The sequence below is a fragment of the Scardinius erythrophthalmus genome, assembly GCF_964197995.2.
Source record: "Scardinius erythrophthalmus genome assembly, chromosome: 19".
In the NCBI taxonomy this organism is placed as follows: Eukaryota; Metazoa; Chordata; class Actinopteri; order Cypriniformes; family Leuciscidae; genus Scardinius; species Scardinius erythrophthalmus.
Window position 1 is genome coordinate 38480697 of NC_138239.1, and position 18709 is coordinate 38499405.

Consider the following 18709-nt stretch of genomic DNA (forward strand, 5'->3'; position numbering starts at 1 on the left):
ATTATCACCCTTTGAAGTATCATTTATTTCACTTCACCATCTGTCTGAGCCAAACAAGGCCTCATATTTCCCATCATGCACTGGCTAGTGTTTGATCCACTCAGTGTTACTCTCATATGAATCTCTCTGGATACTCTTCAATCCATTAAATCTGAATATGATTTTATGTCGGAGTAATAGGGAATCAATCGTGGGGCTTGTGGGCTGATTTATAATGTTAGTGCAGGATGAATGGAGTAAATGTTCCACCCTGCATAACGCAGCTCATCCACACCAAGCCCATAGTAATACTACAGGTGTAGGAGTTTAATAATGGGATGCGTCTTCATCGATTCCTGCTCAAGTTCAGCTGAACTCTGCCCTTTCATCTGGAAATGTGTAACGCATGTGTTTCTGTGTCCATCAGCAGCGTCCAGACTTGTCCTCAACAACATGCTGCGCGAGCCACATCTGATCCCTGACCTGCTGTTAGCCAAGCACGTCGAGCAGGTACTAGCACTCAACACACACCATCGGTTTCTCTGATCCTTTCTTCTATTGAAAATGAACTAAGATGTTTAGCTAAATGTTCACATTGCTCTTAACTAGTGTTGTCAAAAGTACAAGAGTCGATACTTAAAGTCCCTGTAGTCAATAATTGTATCCCTTAAACTCATCTTTAATCACCAAAATGACATATTTAAATGTTTTTTTCCTTGAAAAAAGTCTTCATGCCTTAAAATAGCTTGACTGTAACTCGACACCCTCGTTTAGTATGCGTGGCTCTATGAATATGCAAATGAGCCCCGCCTCCACTCACTCACTCAGCTCAGAGATCCACTGGTTGACGATCACACGTTGATCTGATTGGTTACAAGGTAGTTTGTGACGTCAGAAACACCAGCGATTTCAAAGCGTGTTTTTGAGACTGTCTTTGGTTCACTGCAGTTTTAAGGAGGAAATACTCAGCAATGCTGTCGACTTATGAACTTACACATGGTTTGTCTTAAAGCATATCAAAAACACCACATAGACACATAAACAACATTAAAAGCTGGATTTACACCACTGGGGGACTTTTAAATTTTAAAAGAGTACCATGTGTTTTTGCAGCTTTGAGCATGATATAGCAGCCAATCACAGACATGGTTGTTGAGCATGTGATCGCAATAGCCAATCAGAGGCTTTTCAGTTAGTCAGAATCCTAACCTAAACATATCAAACCTCATAACAAGCACGAACGAGATTTAAAAGTTATGATTGTTGGGGAAGACTGTCTGCCAATAATGACTCTGTACACAATTAAATGATGAGTTTTCTCTGTTATTCCTAAACTTCTTTATACTCGTTTTATCTGCTAAAGGTCTATAGTTTGTGGTCAAAGACACATTGGGATATTCTTAGTAAATTGTACAAGCTCGGATGTTCTCGTGTGAATCCAGCCTGCTGATGCGGTGCGGTGTGTCGGCGCTGCAGTGCATGCTGGGAGTTTGTAATGGATGTTGAGGGGACTGTAATATTTCTTCTGTTTTCAGTGCACAGTAAACGACTGCTGTTATGGACCGCTGGTCGACTGCATCAAACAGTATCCTTCCCATAAAACTTTAAGCCTGGAATTGATGAGGAGCTGTTCGCAGGGACGAGATGTGCCGAGCTTCACCTGACATAAAGCTCACGCTCCAGGTGTGTGTGTGTGTGTGTGATTTCCTCACATATGCAGGATTATATTTTAGCACGTCCAGATTTTATCTTCATCTCCGACCGTAATGATGATGTAGTTTCATAGCTCACATTTATTTCACTTCCAGCTAATTTGACTGAATCCAGATGATTTCATTTTGTTGATCATTTACCGTTTGGTTAATCAGATTTCATGACACTCAAGTCTGTAGTTCTCAGTGGATGTTGGAGAAATGAGTTGTGTATGATTTCAATCCTGTCCGAATCTGAAAAGTTTGATGTTTGGCTAACTCAACGATCGTCTGAGAAATATAGTCCCGTCCGAACGTGATTGTCTGTCTTACTGTGGTATTACCACGCTTTATTCACACTTTACCTAAAGGTGTCTTTGACACACTGTACTGTAATTATTACAGGCTGTTTTCTACTGTGTTTTGGCGGATCATTGGACTCGTCGACTAGTTGGTTACTAAACTTCTGCTTAAGCGTTAATGAAATTAGTTGTGGTGCAAAACTATTGAAACACTTCCATTTAATTGAAATAAAGATGAAAGAAAAAAGAAAGTAAAATTACAAAATAACAAAAATGAAAATACTATGCATTAAACTAAAATGTACAATATAAGAGTATTTTTATTATAAGAGACTATTTTTAAATATTGAATTAAAATAAGAACTAAAATTAAATGAACACTGCTGTAATAAGTTTTTCAATAAGACTTTTATTTTAAAATAAAATTAGATAATTCGTTAAAAGTCACATGTGATGCTGGCAACCAAAGCACAGGACCTTCTGTTACACGCGTTTCTGAAAACACACTCTTCACTCTCTCTAATGAGCTCAGAGATGTTACTCCATCCAGTCAGTCAATCCTTACAATGCTCAGGACAGTTGTAGCAGACAGCGAGTGGAGGTTTGTGCTCTTCTCAGACTTATCTGTGTGTGTGTGTGTGTGTGTGTGTGTGTGTGTGTGTGTGTAGTCAGGGGTGAAGGGTCACAGGGTTTGTCTGTCCGTGGTCACTCAACCCCATCCCCCCCCCCCACCAGCTCTTTCAGGCGTCAGCATTAACTCACTCTCTGCATCTGCGCGGGTTCATCGTATCGCCCACTGCACCGCCCCGTCACACACACGAGACACACACACACACACACACACACACACACACACACACCCATCAAACCATGAACCCGTTTCAGTTTATCAGGTTATTGTCTGATGTTTTGGCTTCTGTGTTTTACATGATACTGTTGCCTTCAATTCAATTCACATTTTTTTTGTATAGCACTTTTCACAACGCATATCGTTTCAAAGCAGCTTTACAGAAAATGCACGTCTGCATTACAATTTAGACTGATCTGTTATCAGAGGAAACTGTGTCAAAGTTATGTGAACATTTCAGATATGAAATGACAGTTCTAAGATTCAATACAAATCACTTAGTGAAGTCTTCATAATAGGCTGGATCCAAACTGGAGCTGACATACTCTCTAGTCACCGTTTAGGGCCTTGTAGTTCAGGAGTAATACTTTATTATTGATACAGAACTTAATAGGGAACCAGTGTAGAGATGATATATTTTCTTGATCTAGTAAGAACTCTAGCAGCTGCATTTTGGACTAACTGTTGCTTGTTTATCGAGGATGAATGACAACCAGCTAATAAAGCATTACAGTAATCTAGTCTCGAGGTCATGAATGCATGAACTAGCTTTTCTGCATCAGAAACAGAAAACATGTGTCCGGAGCTTAGTGATGTTTCTGAGGTGGAAAAAGGCAGTTTTTGTAACATATGAAGTATGATTTTTGAAAGCCAAGTTGTGGTCTATTATAACACCCAGGTCTTAAACTGTAGAGGCTGAAGTTACAGAACATCCTTCTAGATTATATTATAAGAGATTCTGTGTACAGGTTTCTGGTCTAATAAGTAATACCTCAGTCTTATCTGAATTTAATTGAAGAAAATTCCTGGTTATCCAATATTTTATATCTTTAACACACTCTGTCAACTTAGATTATTTAGAGAATTCATCTAGTCGTGATGAAATATATTACTGAGTATCATCAGCATAACAGTGGAAACTAATTCCATGTTTTCTTATAATATTACCAAGTGGCAGCGTATATACTGAGAATAGCAGAGGTCCGAACACAGAGCCTTGAGGCACTCCATAATTTACTGACGGATCTTAGATATTTCCCCGTTTAAATAGACAAAATGATAACCGTCTGATAGATATGATCTAAACCAGATTAATGCCTGTCCATGAATACCAGTGTTATTTTGTAGTCGATCTAAGAGTATTTTATGATCTATAGATCAGGGGTGCCCAATCCTGCTCCTGCCGATCGACTGTCCTGCACAGTTCATCTCCAACCCTAATCAAACACACCTGCCTTTAATTTTCAAGCGATCCTGAAGACGTTAATTGGTTGCTTCAGGTGTGTTTGATTAGGGTTGGAGATGAACTGTGCAGGACAGTCGATCGGCTGGAGCAGGATTGGGCACCCCTGATCTATAGTGTCGAACGCAGCACTAAGATCAAGTAAAACTAGTATTGAGATACAGCCTTGGTCAGAAGTTAGAAGTAAGTTGTTAGTAATTTTAACGAGCTCAATGTAAGTGCAGTGTTTGTGCTGCGGACATGAAAGATTCCTCAAATCATGCCTGTTGTTGAGGAGAGTTCTGCTACTTAATAAAAGTGATCAGGCGTATAATTTTCACCTGCTGGAATAGAAAACAAGTAAAAAAGAAAAAGAAAAAAGTCCCACAGATGTTCTTTGAAGGAGGAACCCGAGACACATCTACAGACCAGAAGATCACTCAAACTCTTTTCCTCACCAGACAGGAAGAAAACGCCTAGCAACCACTCATAATACCATAGTAACCACCCTAGCAACACCCTGTCAACCACTCAGAACAGCCTAGAACCCCTTCAGAACACCTTAGCAACACCCTGCCATTGTGATGTTGAGCTTTGTGCAGACAGATCTGTGTCGTGACCGTGTTTATGATCCTTAGGTCAGAGAGGTTTGTCTCACTCTTCATATTACAACAAAACACATTTTTCTGCTGTTACCACAGCAACCCCGCTCAGCTGTCTACGTGTTTCCATGGCAACCGGGCACAGGTAACATTTAGAAAAGGGCTTGTAAAAGTTGACCGTCCAAATTTTCACTGCAATTCCCATGAGAAATGAGGAGAGAGCACACAAATTAAAGCGCACAACTGTTTCTGATTGCCATGAATGAGGGGTTCTGTGAAGTTTGTTTGCAGTACGTCCTTAACCATGTTCTCACAGTGCCATCGGTCAGGAACATGAAGATATTCTACGAGACAAGCTCAGAGAGAGAAACCTGTCGTTTCTAGGTAAGCCTCTACTGAGTTTAATTTAGACAGCATCTGCTTCCCTGTGTACACTTTTGCTTGTTTGTTTGTTTTTATTTAAGGGGTCCTACTATGCCCTTTTAGGAAGTCTTGTTTTGTTTTGGGGGTGTACTAAAGTAGGTTTTCATGTTTGATTGTTCAAAAAACACATTATTTTTCACATATTTTACATGATTACAGCTCCTCTCTCCCCAGTCTGGTTGAACGAGTCATTTTTGATGAAGCCCCTCCCTCCGAAATATGAAATGTGCTGTGATTGGTTAGCTGGCCCAGTGTGTTGTGATTGACAGCGCCTAGCGTGTGTTTGGGAGCGTGTTCATAACCGCGAGCTCTTCTCAGATGTAAATATTAACTATGGCATCAATTTCAAACCATTTCGAGCCTGATTCAGACCCTGACAATGTTAACGAACAAGAGGATTGTGCTGAATCATGCATTCAAACACTGATTTCACAGGATGTTTCAGAGTGGTATGTTTTTTTTTTTGTGCAATTTTCTTATAGATATGATGTTATCCACCATTCAGTCATATTTTTGGAAAACTATTGTAGTACAAACAGTAATCGATCACAAAACCATGGTTAATTTTCCTAAGGGGCGGTGAACAGTCTCACAAAAGCTCCAGTAAACACTACATCAATACTGTAATGTTAGTTAGCAGGCTAGCTCATCTACATCATAGCTATCCATAGCGATTTCAAACCGTGTCTTTGGTTCACTGCAGTTTTAAGGAGAAAACACTCAGCAATGGTGTCGACTTATGAACTTACACATGGTTTGTCTTAAAGCACATTAATAACACCACATAGACACAAAAATTTACACCACTTTAAAGAAGTGCAGCAGTACATAATTAATATACTGTACTCCTAGTGTACTTGAATGATGCGTTGGTGTCACATGTTTCTTGAGGAAGGATTCAGGTGTGACCCGTTCTGACCCGTCCGAGGGTGTTTGGGCTTGTGGGTCACATGGCCTGATGAATGGATTCTGAGACAGCTCATTAATTCTCATCAAAGGTGATGCACGAAGATGATCTTCACACCGTGACCATGTGGACAGACCCTCGCCCTCACGCCCTGTAGCGGTTCAGCTCGACTGGACACGGAATGGCCGGCTCGCTGTGATTTAATGGAGAAATCAGGTGTTTCACCAGGACTCAAGGACAATGGCTGAGGACACTGATACAACACACCCTCCATCACCATCCCAGACGTTTGTGCAGTGCCAGCAAACATTTCACAGATGAAGCGGCTTCTGTTGCTCTCCAGTCTTCAGATGACTTTGCTTTGTTTGCGGTGACCGAGGTCATGTGTGTGCCTTCACTGGATTGTTGCTGCTGGCTTTATAGGGAAGTGTTTTAAAGGGGTAACATCATGAGGAAACCATTTAATCAAAATAAATATTGCAATAATAGCTTGATGTACTATGAAAGACTTTTATTTTTTAGACCTGAAATCACTCTTCCCAGTTCTAAAACACTGATTATTGAAACTAACCCAAACCCTGATCGTCCACTGAATGCTCCACAGTATCCCGCGGGTTTAGCTTTAGCTGTTTCCCATTAATAGGGTGCGAAATCGACCGAAGTTCATCTAAATTAATAACTTTTTTAACAGTGTATGCTTAGAAAGGAAAATGAATTCAGAATAGTGTGTAAAATAGGGTTTGAAACTCAATCTGCTGTTTTATTTTCTGTTGATTTTTATGAAGTTTGTCATTTTATTTTATTTTATGTATTTATTTTTGGTATCTCTGTTGCTGAAATTGTGGCTTGACTAAATACAGTTTAAAAGCCAGATTTATGTGAATTTGCATCTTTTAACTATGGACTCTAGCAGTAACACTTTATTGTCTGTTAACATTAAAGCATTAACTAAAATGAACTAAAGATGAGCAATAGATTCTTAAAATATTTTATTAAAGGAGAACTCGGCAACTCTAGCGAACTCTAGTCACTTCTTCGCTGATTTTCCCTTTTGTTGTCGCATGTTTTCCCCACGAGCTCCCCCTACAGCTGTGGTGGGGAGTATATGTCACAACACGGTCGTAAAAAAACTCACTTGCGGCGGCCTCCTCCCCCTCTCTACCGCTGCTCATGTGCGTTTGTTTTGATCGGAGCAAGCCAACTGAATCGTGTGGAGCTTTGTCTACCGAGGTGGGTAATCTGGTAATACATCATACATGCGTGTGTGTTTATGTTGAATTGCCATAAAGCGATTCGTGTTTCGCGCTCGTTCTCGTTCTCGTTCTCGCTTCTCACGAGACTTCCAATTTCTATTTTGCCGGGACGCTAGTCCCCAAGTTGCAAGGTTGGTTTTCCGCCTGGGAACGCTGGGGGGAGCGGGGAAAGTCACCAATATCACCAGAACAGGTTGTTTAACCATCCAAATGATTTCTAGACAGTTTTATTAAGTTAAAAAAGCTACCAAGTTCTCCTTTAACCTTTGTTGTTGATGTTTGTTACAAATGTGCAAAATACAAATGTTCATGTTAGTTCGCAGTGCATTAACGTTAACAGATGCAACTTTTGATCTTAGAAATGCATTACTAAATGTTAGCTAAAATTAATAAATGCTTTAGAAGTATTTTTTATTGTTAGTTCTTGTTAATTCAAATGTTAAAGGAGCATTGCGCAAGTCTCTGAGTTTTTGCAGAACTATGCCCCCTCTGGCGACAAGCGAAACTGCAACACTGCAACTGAACGCGCATGACGTCACGCCCAGTCTCAAATTCCGACCCGAATCCCTCTTATTTATTTTACTGTACAGGATTATAGAGACAATCTCAGTGATCAGAGAAGGGCTCATTCAGCCCATCAGGCAATTGTTTAAGCATGTATGGGTTAGAAAAACGGGTATTTTTAACATGAAATGTTGCGCAATGCACCTTTAACAAATTATGAGGGCATGTCGTAAAGTGTTGCCGTTAGTGTGGGTACATATTTAGAAAAAGAAATCGGTGTATATACTTGTCTTCCCACAATGCAATTTTTTCAATATCAGTGAAACAGATTTACTTGAATTGTGGGTAAAGTGAAGAGAGATTGTCGGTGTAAATGAGCTCTTACTGAAGGCTGGAGCTGATAAACACTACATTGAACATGACAACAAATGCACAGTTTGAGTGTGTGACGTTCACCAAAAAACAGACCGTTCAGTTCTGAGGGTCAAAGAGATGGAGCACTGAGTTTAAACATGTCTTTCCGTACAGATGAGAACCAGCTCCGGGCCAAAGGCTACGACAAAACCCCCGACATCATTCTGGAGGTGCCGATCGGTGAGCTCTGCTTATGCTTTTCACCTGACGATCATTTTAAATGGTTATAGTACAGTTCCCTTGTGAACCCTCCTCTTGAGATCAGCCGGTTAGAGGTGTTGTGTTTCTCCACAGCTGTTGATGGCCACATCGTTCACTGGATCGAGAGCAAAGCTTCGTTTGGAGACGACCACAGCCATCACACTTACCTGAACGAGCAGTTCTGGAGCTACTGCAACAGGTCTCACACACGTTCACACACACACACACACACACACACACACACACACACACACACACACACACACACACACACACACACACACACACACGTTCACCTTGCACAGAACACACACAGCATCAGGACACGACACTTAACACACACACATATCCTACACTTATCATGTTGATACTGCACTGTAAAGCTTATTATACACTAAAACTAAAGGTGAAAACATGATTAACACTGATGAACTGATAAAGTCATGCAAAGCACAAATATCAAACATAAATACAAGTGCAGTTTTTGAAAGACGAGCTGAAATCAAGAATCCTTTATAACTCCTGAAGAACACGATGTAGTTCAAGCAGAATCGAAGAAGGAACTGGTGTGACGTCGTTTTAAATAAAATCAGGCCAAAACAAAGTTCGTTTGGAGTTTGAAACAGCTCGTCAAAGTGAACTATCTGGGGCCTAGAAGCTGAACTATCACTAAATTATTAAAAAGTAAAATATATGTGTTTTAAAAGAACCAGACGTCTGTCCATTAAATCAAAACTAAACTATCAAAGCCTTTACATTTTGCATAAATTTGATTACACTATTAAATGCAGAACTAATAATCTTGCAGAGACACGTATAGACACTTTAAGACAGTTCTTTCTATCTTTTGCTTTAGTGTGCCAGTAAAAGTTTTAGATTTCCAAACATGCAAATATTGTAATAATCCAATCATTTATTTTATTGTTTTCTGAGGGATTTCACAAATACCTGAACAGTTTTAATTAATATTTAAATGTACACTGGCCTGCTATATCCAGAAGTCTCTTCTAGTAAGTACAAACCACACAGTGCTCTAATACTCCTGAAGCGCTTGGGAAAGACGAATCAAATGTGCTTATAAATGAATAAAAACATAAAACTACAACCATCCTTTTGTCCGTAACGGCCTCTCATGAGAATCACTTTATTTATCTGATCTGATGCGATGCGCTTGAGCGGCTCCGTTGCAGTCTTCAGCATGATCCTCATGTGTGTGTGTGTGTGTGTGTGTGTGTGTGTGTGCAGACGTGACACGGCACATGCTGTCATGTCTGTGCGCTGCCTTGTCAGATAAACTTTGGCATGTCAAAAAAAAAAAAATGTCAGACCCTTCAGAGTCCACCTTTCAGAGCTGCTTGTAATTTTTAATTGACATTTACATTTGACATTTGCGCTGCTCTCGGAGCAGAGGAGCGCCCGTGTCCAGCTTCCTGTTGTCGTCTCCCTCTCAGCCAATCACAGGCTCCGGAGGACCGATCCCTTTACTCCATCCCCGCTGTTTATATGAGTTATATCAGGAAACAGTGAAAAGGTCAGCGAGTTTCCTTCACAGTGACCTTACCAACGTTGCCGCCACGTTTTCAATTAGTGCAGCGCATCAGAGTGACACAACTCCTGATCTGATTATTTTCAAGCGTTTTCTTCATTTGCACCAAACGGCAGCATTGGCTAGGACTGTTAATTAGGGCTGCACGATATATCGGGATAAAACCGTTACTGTGATATGGCTTATGGCTGAGATTTAATGAAGTAAATATGAGCAGTTTCAGAGTGAAGCGCATCATTTACTCGCGTGATTCAGAACGGCTTGATTCATTTCAGCGTGTAAATGATCATACAGCGCCTTCAGTTTAGCTATTTGCCGGCAAACTATTTAAATAAAAGCTAGATGGTATTGAAATATGGTAAGAAATGAAGACATGAATATTAGATTTGTAATTTTACAGTAAAATAAAGTGTATTGCATTACTATTTTGGGTTACACTTTATTTTAAGGTGTCATTGTTACAGTGTAATTATATATTTAAGTACTGAGTAATATTAAGCAATTACGTATTCTTTCTATAGGGTTAGGGTTAAGATTAGGGTTTGGTTGAGGGTTAGTTGCATGTAATTATGCACAACTTACTGTTATTACTATAGTAAGTACATGTAACATATGTAACAAGGACACTGTAAAATAAAGTGTTACACTATTTTTGTTACGATACAGTAGTATTATTTAAATATTTTATTTAATATATAATATTAATCACAATAAAATAATAATTATTATTATTGTATAGCCTGTGAAAAGAAGTAGAAAATTGCAAGAAAAAATAAAACCTCTCTATTCACTTTATGGTTTGAGTTGGTTCTTGTAAAGAGTAAACTTAAGTATGAACAGAATTTTGCACTTTAAAAAAAAAGGGTAACACTTTATAATAACTGCACGCTATTAATCATTAATTAAGCATTAGTAAACAGTAAATTCGTCATTTATAAAGCATTAATAGACATTAATAAGCAGTTTATAAATAGTTATAAATGCTTTGTTCTTGATTTATAAGCATATATATAATGTGTTTAATAATTGTGTTTTCATACTTATATTAATATTTCATACATATTAATGATCAATTTATCATTTCTAGATGAAGTATAGCATTATTTACTAACCGGTTATTTAGGAGTTGTCAGTGGTTCATAAGATCACTTAGAAAGTGTATGTAAATGATTAATAAACTGTTTAAATACTTATTAAAAATTATTATTCAGACATATAGTTTAATTCAGGTAGTTATAAAGCATTTAGTAGTGGTCATTTAACTATTTTTGTGAGCTCATCTAAAGTGAGGACTAGTTATGTTTTTTAAAGCATTTGCAAAGGAGATTTAAAGGCTGTTAAATATTTTATGTTCTGTATCACTGTGTTGTGTTTGTTTCCTTTTTCTGTTTAGAAGAAAACTGAGTCTTTAAATCTCCTTTATAAATGATTTACAAAGCATAAATAGTCCTCACTAGATGAGCTCACAGAATAGTGAACTGACCACTACTAAATGCTTTATAACTCCCTGAATCTACTACATTTACTTACACTTTCTAAGTGAACTCATTAATCAATGACAACACCTAGTTTGGAAATAATGGTAAATAATGTAACTGGTTTGTAAATAATGCTATACTTCATTTAGAAATGATAAATTGCTCATTAATAAAGTATGAAAATACAATTATTAAACACATTATAGATATGCTTATAAATCAATAATAAAGCATTTATAGCTGTATTTATAAACTGCTTATTAATGTCTATTAATGCTTTATAAATGATGAATTTACTGTTTAGTAATGCTTAACTAATGAGTAATAGCATGCAGTTATTATAAAGTGTTACCAAAAAGGGTCATCATGGTAAAAAGTATATTTTCAGCTCTTTATTATTTTTCTATGCAGATTCACTCCCCGACAAAACCACCCCAATCATTGTAGAACGATTCATTCTTCCCTAAAGAGAGCTATTCAAGCTATTCCTCTGGTTGAACTTCCTGTATTTTTCCTGTATATTTCGCAAAACATATCACAAACAAACAAAATATCGCAATGTCAATTTTCCTCCCCAATATCATGCAGCCTTATGCTGCGTTCATGTGAATTATCATAAATACAAGTTTCCTGGTTGAAACTTGGACATGAAAGTCCTCTCAAGTCGTATTTGCCACTGGGAAGCTCAGGGATAATTGTGTTGCCCAAGTTCCCGAGTTGGGCCATAAACTCTTAAACTTTAGTTAAAGTAGTGCATATTTACATATACATACATGTATGTATCATCATTTGACGAATATTGTATGTTTTAAACACAGTGAAAATAGCCTGTATTTGACATCAGCATACATTATAGACATTATATACATTGAGTTGGGAAAACTCAATTCGCGTATCTACCCCGAATTGATAAAATAAAATACAATTCTGTATCAAAATTATAAGGAAACGCCAGTACTTTGTTTAGGCTTGGTCTGTAGGGAATTACAAACCTGCGCACATATATTCAAACGCACATAACTATAGAACCAGTTCTTAATGCGCATGTGAACGCCATCAGCGTTTCTCACAGGTTCGCGTTTAAAGTCAGTGTAGAGAGTATGGTGTCGTCTTAGAGGCCCCTAATTTAATAACTAATGATCGTTGCGACGGAAGCGAATCAATCAAAACTAACTTTAGCTGGAAAATAACTTTATTAAAGAACCGCTGTAAAGCCGAAACAATCTCTGTTACCATAAATTATACGTTTATCTCTGTAAAGCTGCTTTGAAACAATCTACATTGTTAAAAGCGCTATATAAATGAGGATGACTTGACTTGACTTGATCAGCAAGCTGACGATATTAGTGCAGTGAATGTTTATACGGTTGTCAAATATCATTTTGGCTTTACATTTATTCATTTAGCATACGCTTTTATCCAAAGAACAATAGAAGCAGTGAATCTAACAATAGGACAACAATATGCAAGTGCTGTGACCCTTCCCAGTTTAATCTAACGCATTACTTTTATTTATTTTTAATCACACACACGCTTTAATAAGGTTTTCCCAATAAATAGGCAAGAATAAACCTCGTGTCCTCCACGATTCATGTTCTTTCCGTAATCACGACTGCAGAAGTGGGAAATTTCCAATATCAGAAGAAGCCAGCATTACTCTTAGAAGAAGTGCAACACATTCCTCCTTATATACAACCTTTCTGCCATAAAGGGTTCTCTAAAGTCAAGAACCCCACAGTTCTATATAGAACCACAATGAACCTTGTTTAGTAAGAGTGTACTGGTAATTGTTCCTCGATCTCATTTCTCCTTATAGAACCTTTCTGGCATAGAGGCTTCTTTTCAAGAACCCTAGAGTTCTAGAACCCCATTTTTTGTGCACTGTTAATTGTTCCTCGTTCTCCCTGAAAACAAATGGAAGTGAGAAACGCGGTGTGTTTCCACCAAACGACAACTAATTTCCTCTCTGAAAGTCGCAGCGACAGCATTCATCATGCGAACACCAGTGTGTCCGAGACGCGGCGCTCATAATAAACTCTGGCGGTGTGTAATGATGCTTCTCCTATAAAGAGAGGAGCAGTGGAGGAGGAGAGAAGGATCTCCTGCTAAAGACCCGTCGGCCTCTCCTTCCCATCAATCTTCCCCGGCTCCGGGACGGATCTGCACATAATTGAGTTATCCATCTACTCGGATATAAGTTGCATTAAAAATTATTCAGCTGATAGTGAATATTAAGCACATAATAAGGCTTGTGTATGTTTTAGTTGAAGTGTGTGAGGTTAAATGTGTCGCGTAATGAAATGCGACTCTGGACTGACGCCTCCTTTAATGGACGACGGCTGGGAGTGACGGCGCTCCGGAGAATACGATTACATCTGGCCTTTCATAAGCAGTTTCACGTATATTAGAGAAATAGTTCACACACAAATGATCGTTCTGCCATCGTTTGCTCTCGCACTCGTGTTGTTCCAACCACGTTTGACTTTCTCTATTCAGCGAACACAAAAGATGAAGTTTGAAGGATGTCCATGCTGCTCTTTTACAGTGCTTTAAAAGTTCAATGAACTATTCAATAAAAAATTATGTCCGAAAAAATCTGACATATTTCATTACAGAGTTAAATTACACAATGTGTCATTGTTGAATCTGAACCAGTTATTGAGTTATGAGTACAGCTGAATGGTAAAAGACTGAAATCTCTGGAACTGTTCGTTTGTCAGATTAAATGGTTCGATCCCATAGATATGAGGATATCAAAGCTGTATTTTACTCGCTTCCAATGGTCAAAAACCAAATTTTTGTTCACTTTGCACACAACTTAAACTTATTACATTTAAAGGGCGAATGTCTGAAGAATAAATTTGGCTGAAACTAGAAATGTTTCTTGTTGTGTCAATAGAATTGCACACAACATCCCTCTCTGAGAGCCAACATCCACTGCCATGGTCAAGTTGAGGTACATTCACTTGCTCTCAAATGTGTATTTATAAGAAACAAATTTTGAACCAGTTTTAGTGATATTTGAAATAAAGTTTTTTGTTGATTTTAACAGATTCTGAAGTTAGCAAGAGTTCAAGTACACAGTATCGTAACCCCATGTTACCACACTGACATCCCAATATCTCTGGGACTGAACCATATAAATGAGGATTCCACAAGAAAAGTTTCATAGGAACAAGAATCTAAAATATTAAGATATCTTTAATACTTCTTGAGTTGCAGACATGTAAATATGTCGTATGCAATTATTTTGATAGATACATGATACATTTCTAGTTTCAGTATTATTTGTTCTTCAGACTTTCCTCTTTAAACACAACAAAATCAGCTTTTAGACAAATTACCTACATTTGGTTTTTGATCATTGAAAGTGGGTCAAATTGAACAGTTTGAACACGGAGCTGCTTTGAGATCCCCGTGTCTCTGGGACTGAACCATATTGGGCCTTAAAAATGAAGATTTCAAAAGAAAAGTTTAATAAGAATTAGAATCTATAAGGATATTAGGATATCTTTAATACTTTTAGAGTTGCAGGCACGCAAACCTTGGAAAAAGAACATTATGGCACCCAGACCGGTTTATTCTATGCAATTGTGTTGATTGAACAACAAATAATGTTGAAACTAGAAATGTATCTTGATTTCTTTATATATTCTTCTTAAAAGAAAAAGAGCATCAGCTGTGTGCAAAGTGACTCACATTTGGTTTTTGACCACTGAAAATCTGTTTAATTTACCATTTTACTCATGGAGCCGCATTGAGATCTCCATATCTCTGGGATTGAACCATATAGAGCCTTTAAAATGAAGATACCAAAAGAGAAGATTATGCAGAATTAGAATCTATAAGGATATTAAGATTTCTAAGTAAAGTCAACAGATTTAGCTAATAGACCCACCAATCTCTGTGTAAAAGTAAAATAATGATGCTGACATCTTTCTAAAGTCATTATTATTACCCCTGTAAATTGGTTCCAAATCTTGGGTGAAATCTGTCATTTTGAGCCCCTCGACAAATTGTGGATTACTCCGTAAATATACAGTACTGTGCAAAAGTCTTAGGCATGTTAATATTTTATCATGTTATAACATGCGCTTTCTGTAGCCCAAAGTTAGTCCAATGAGTTAAAATGTTATTAATGAATAGAGTTGATGGGCACATTTAAAATGAGCAGTTTCTGTTGGCCATTGATTTTAATTCAGTGCATCATTAATAGCAGTGAGTGTGTGTTAATATGCGAGTGTGTATTTGTGCTGGTGTATCGGAGCATGTTTGTGCTGGTAATAGAGGCTGTAAAGGTTAGATCTGATAAAGCGCTGTCAGGAGTTGACACAGATGATGAATGGCCATATAAACCGCAGTATGGCTCATTTCTCCCTTCGGTCACACAGGGTTAATACTCTCAGTTTTGTCATATATATTCTGTGGCTTGACCTCTTGGAAATTGTTGACCCGATCATTTGTGTTATATTTTCTCGAAATCTTTTTTTTTTTTTGATGAGAATCGTTGGCAATAGCATTAGACTCCCGATAATATCAGGCCCCCAGACTGGATCATTTATTTCACATTTATTTCAAAGAGCATGAGAGTAAACAGCCTGACAGACTTCATATACCTTGATCACATCCCGGTCATGTAGAATTTAAAAGATTTACTGAATTCTCTTTGAAGAATGGAATAAATATAATTCTCTCTGGTCAGTCGACATCTGACGGTTTATTCAAGATTTATACATTTTAATGTTTTACATTTATGATGGAGATATTTTAATGTTTTATGATTAAAAATGCATGCATTTTAATGCTTTAAATGTACAAGATTTCCACATTTCAGTGCTTTGACTTCTCAGTTCTGGTGTTTCTGTCTTCGGTCTCATGCTTCCACTCTTAGTTCTGGCTGTTGGCATGAGTTTGTAGCTAATCTTGCTAGTCTGTGTGGTGTTGTTGTTTGGTTCAGTATTTATTCTGATGGTTGTTAACATCTCACCTCTTATATGTCTGGTTTATCTTGCACTTAAAACAATAATCATGCTTCTTTGCTGCCCAGACAAATTCTTCTACTTTTCTAGAGTAGCAGCAGAAGCTTTGGTATCTCTCTCTTGATTCTTCCATATGCTTTTGCTCTTTTTTTCATGCACATTGCGCAGGATCTTGTGACAGTTTAACTGTAAATGGCTCAGAAGAAGCAAAGTTAGGAAATCTTTGTGGGATTTGTGGACCCTGGCATATGACATTTAACACCGCAGCCCAGTGCAGCGAGAGCCGTCTGACACGCACCTCTGAATGCTAATACCACATGACAAGATGCTTTCATGCTTTAAGGATTTCAATGCATATTTAGGGACATTGTTTAATGCGCTCCGCATGTAATCCGCACACTTCAGGTCCCCATCAGCCGTGGGATTTAGCTCCCGCTAAGCCTCCATTTCATCTATTTATTTTCCAGGTTTGCTCCCGACGCATTAAACAAATTTGTCATTTCAAGTTGAGGTTAAGAATGATTTTGACACCAACACTCTGCTTAAAAAAGTGAAAATAAAACACTTCCAGGCTGGGGGAAGGCAGTGTATGATGGAGCGGAGGTTAAGGAAGAAGAGAAGGAAAACTTTTCAAAGCTATAACTTTCCCATTTTACTTTGTTTTTCAACACGATTCATCATATTAGAGTGATTTCTGAAGGATCATGACACTGAAGACTGGAGTCTTGATCACAGGAATAAATTACATTTTACAATATATTAAAACACACACACAGACACACACATTGTAACGTATATATATATAAAAAAATTGTTCTGGGCAACATCCAAATTAAAAGTTTGTTTACATAATATGTGTGTACACTGTATAATGTTTCTTTATATATAAATACACATGCATGTATATATTTAAGAAAAATGTGTTAATTATATATAAATTATTTATTTTTATATATGATATAAATGATCTATAAATATACAGTATATACATGCTAATATTTCTTAAATATATACATGCATATGTGTGTGTATTTATATATACAAAATAATTATACACAGTACACACACATATATTATGTAAACACAAGCTTTTATTTTGGATGCGATTAATCGTTGCCCAGAACTACTACTAATAATAATAATTATTATTATTATTATTATTATAAAAAAAAAAAAATATATATATATATATATATATATATATATATATATATATATATATATATATATATATATATATATATATATATATATATATATATATATATATATATATATATATATATATATATATATATATATATATGAATGAAGGCCTGAGGTGTTGTACTCGATATTTGAGTCACTGTTAATAGTCAGCGCTGCAGACAGCATCCTCAGATATCTCCTCATGTCTTGATAGCTTTAATCCTTTATAACTGGGTCGTTTGTGTGTCTGGCCTTGATTATATATTAAAGCCTAATCAGAGATGTATTAGGATGGGAACTTTGACCTTAGATTTCCCTCATTAATTCTCAATGTTTGCAGTCATATAAGCACTCCGTCTCTTTTGATGAAGCTGGCGGTGACCTTTGCTCTGTTATAGGTTATAAAGGCAGGCCAGAGTACATCTGTGTGACATCCTCCCGTCCGCTTGAAGACTTCTCCTGATAAGAGCCTGTTTCTGCTGTTACACAAGGCCTTGATTAGCAGGCACCGAATAACCCTGTTCCTGCAGCACACAGGTCACGGGCACGAGTCCCCGCCAATGCATCATCTGGGCAAATATGTATTTTCCATGTCTTTTTGGATCATCATTTTCCACCCCAGTGTCATTGCAAACATGTGTGACTTTTTTTCTTATTTGCGACTTTTGTTATAAGACACGCAAGTCATCACAGTCGAGTCAGACATGACATGCAAAGAGCAACGGTTAACAATTTACATCTATTTGTCACACAAATCATATCACTTTTAAAAATAAAGGATTCAAACGAGGGTTTAAAGCAGTGCCATAGAAGGTCCCCACATAACCTTTCAGTGATCAGTTCTTAAAAGAACCATTTAGTGTGAAGAACATTTATTATAATAATCTAAAGACTCTTTTTCCACTATAAAGAACCTTTTCACTATGGAAAGCATCCAGTGGATGTTAAAGGTTCTCCGTGGAACCAAAGATGCCATTAGAGAACCTTGGTTTTCCAGAGTGAGTGACTTCAGATGATCTGGAACACAGCACACAGTCAAAAAAATTACATTTACAATTTTAATTTACAGCCAAATTTAATTAAGAACAAACAATCAAATTAAAAGCAAAAGCACAAATAAACCAACGCATTCTCATCCTAGGGCGTCATATACTGACGCTTTTGACATTTCGT

At 37.4% G+C, this 18709-nt stretch overlaps 1 protein-coding gene across 6 annotated transcripts in view; it reads left to right on the forward strand.

The window, feature by feature from the left end:
• Nucleotides 1-18709, forward strand: part of cdin1 (CDAN1 interacting nuclease 1) — a 140966-nt gene that overhangs the window by 79667 nt on the left and 42590 nt on the right. For 2 of the 6 annotated variants that reach the window (XM_081394061.1, XM_081394063.1), the window contains exons 7-11: nt 410-489; nt 1515-1564; nt 4960-5027; nt 8259-8324; nt 8439-8544. In XM_081394061.1, coding sequence (XP_081250187.1) covers nt 410-489; nt 1515-1564; nt 4960-5027; nt 8259-8324; nt 8439-8544 — 370 coding nt within the window. Of the gene's footprint in view, nt 1-406; nt 490-1514; nt 1565-4959; nt 5028-8258; nt 8325-8438; nt 8545-17934; nt 18382-18709 lie in introns of those variants that run through there. The other 4 variants (XM_081394060.1, XM_081394062.1, XM_081394064.1 and 1 more) reach the window with 3 other exon arrangements.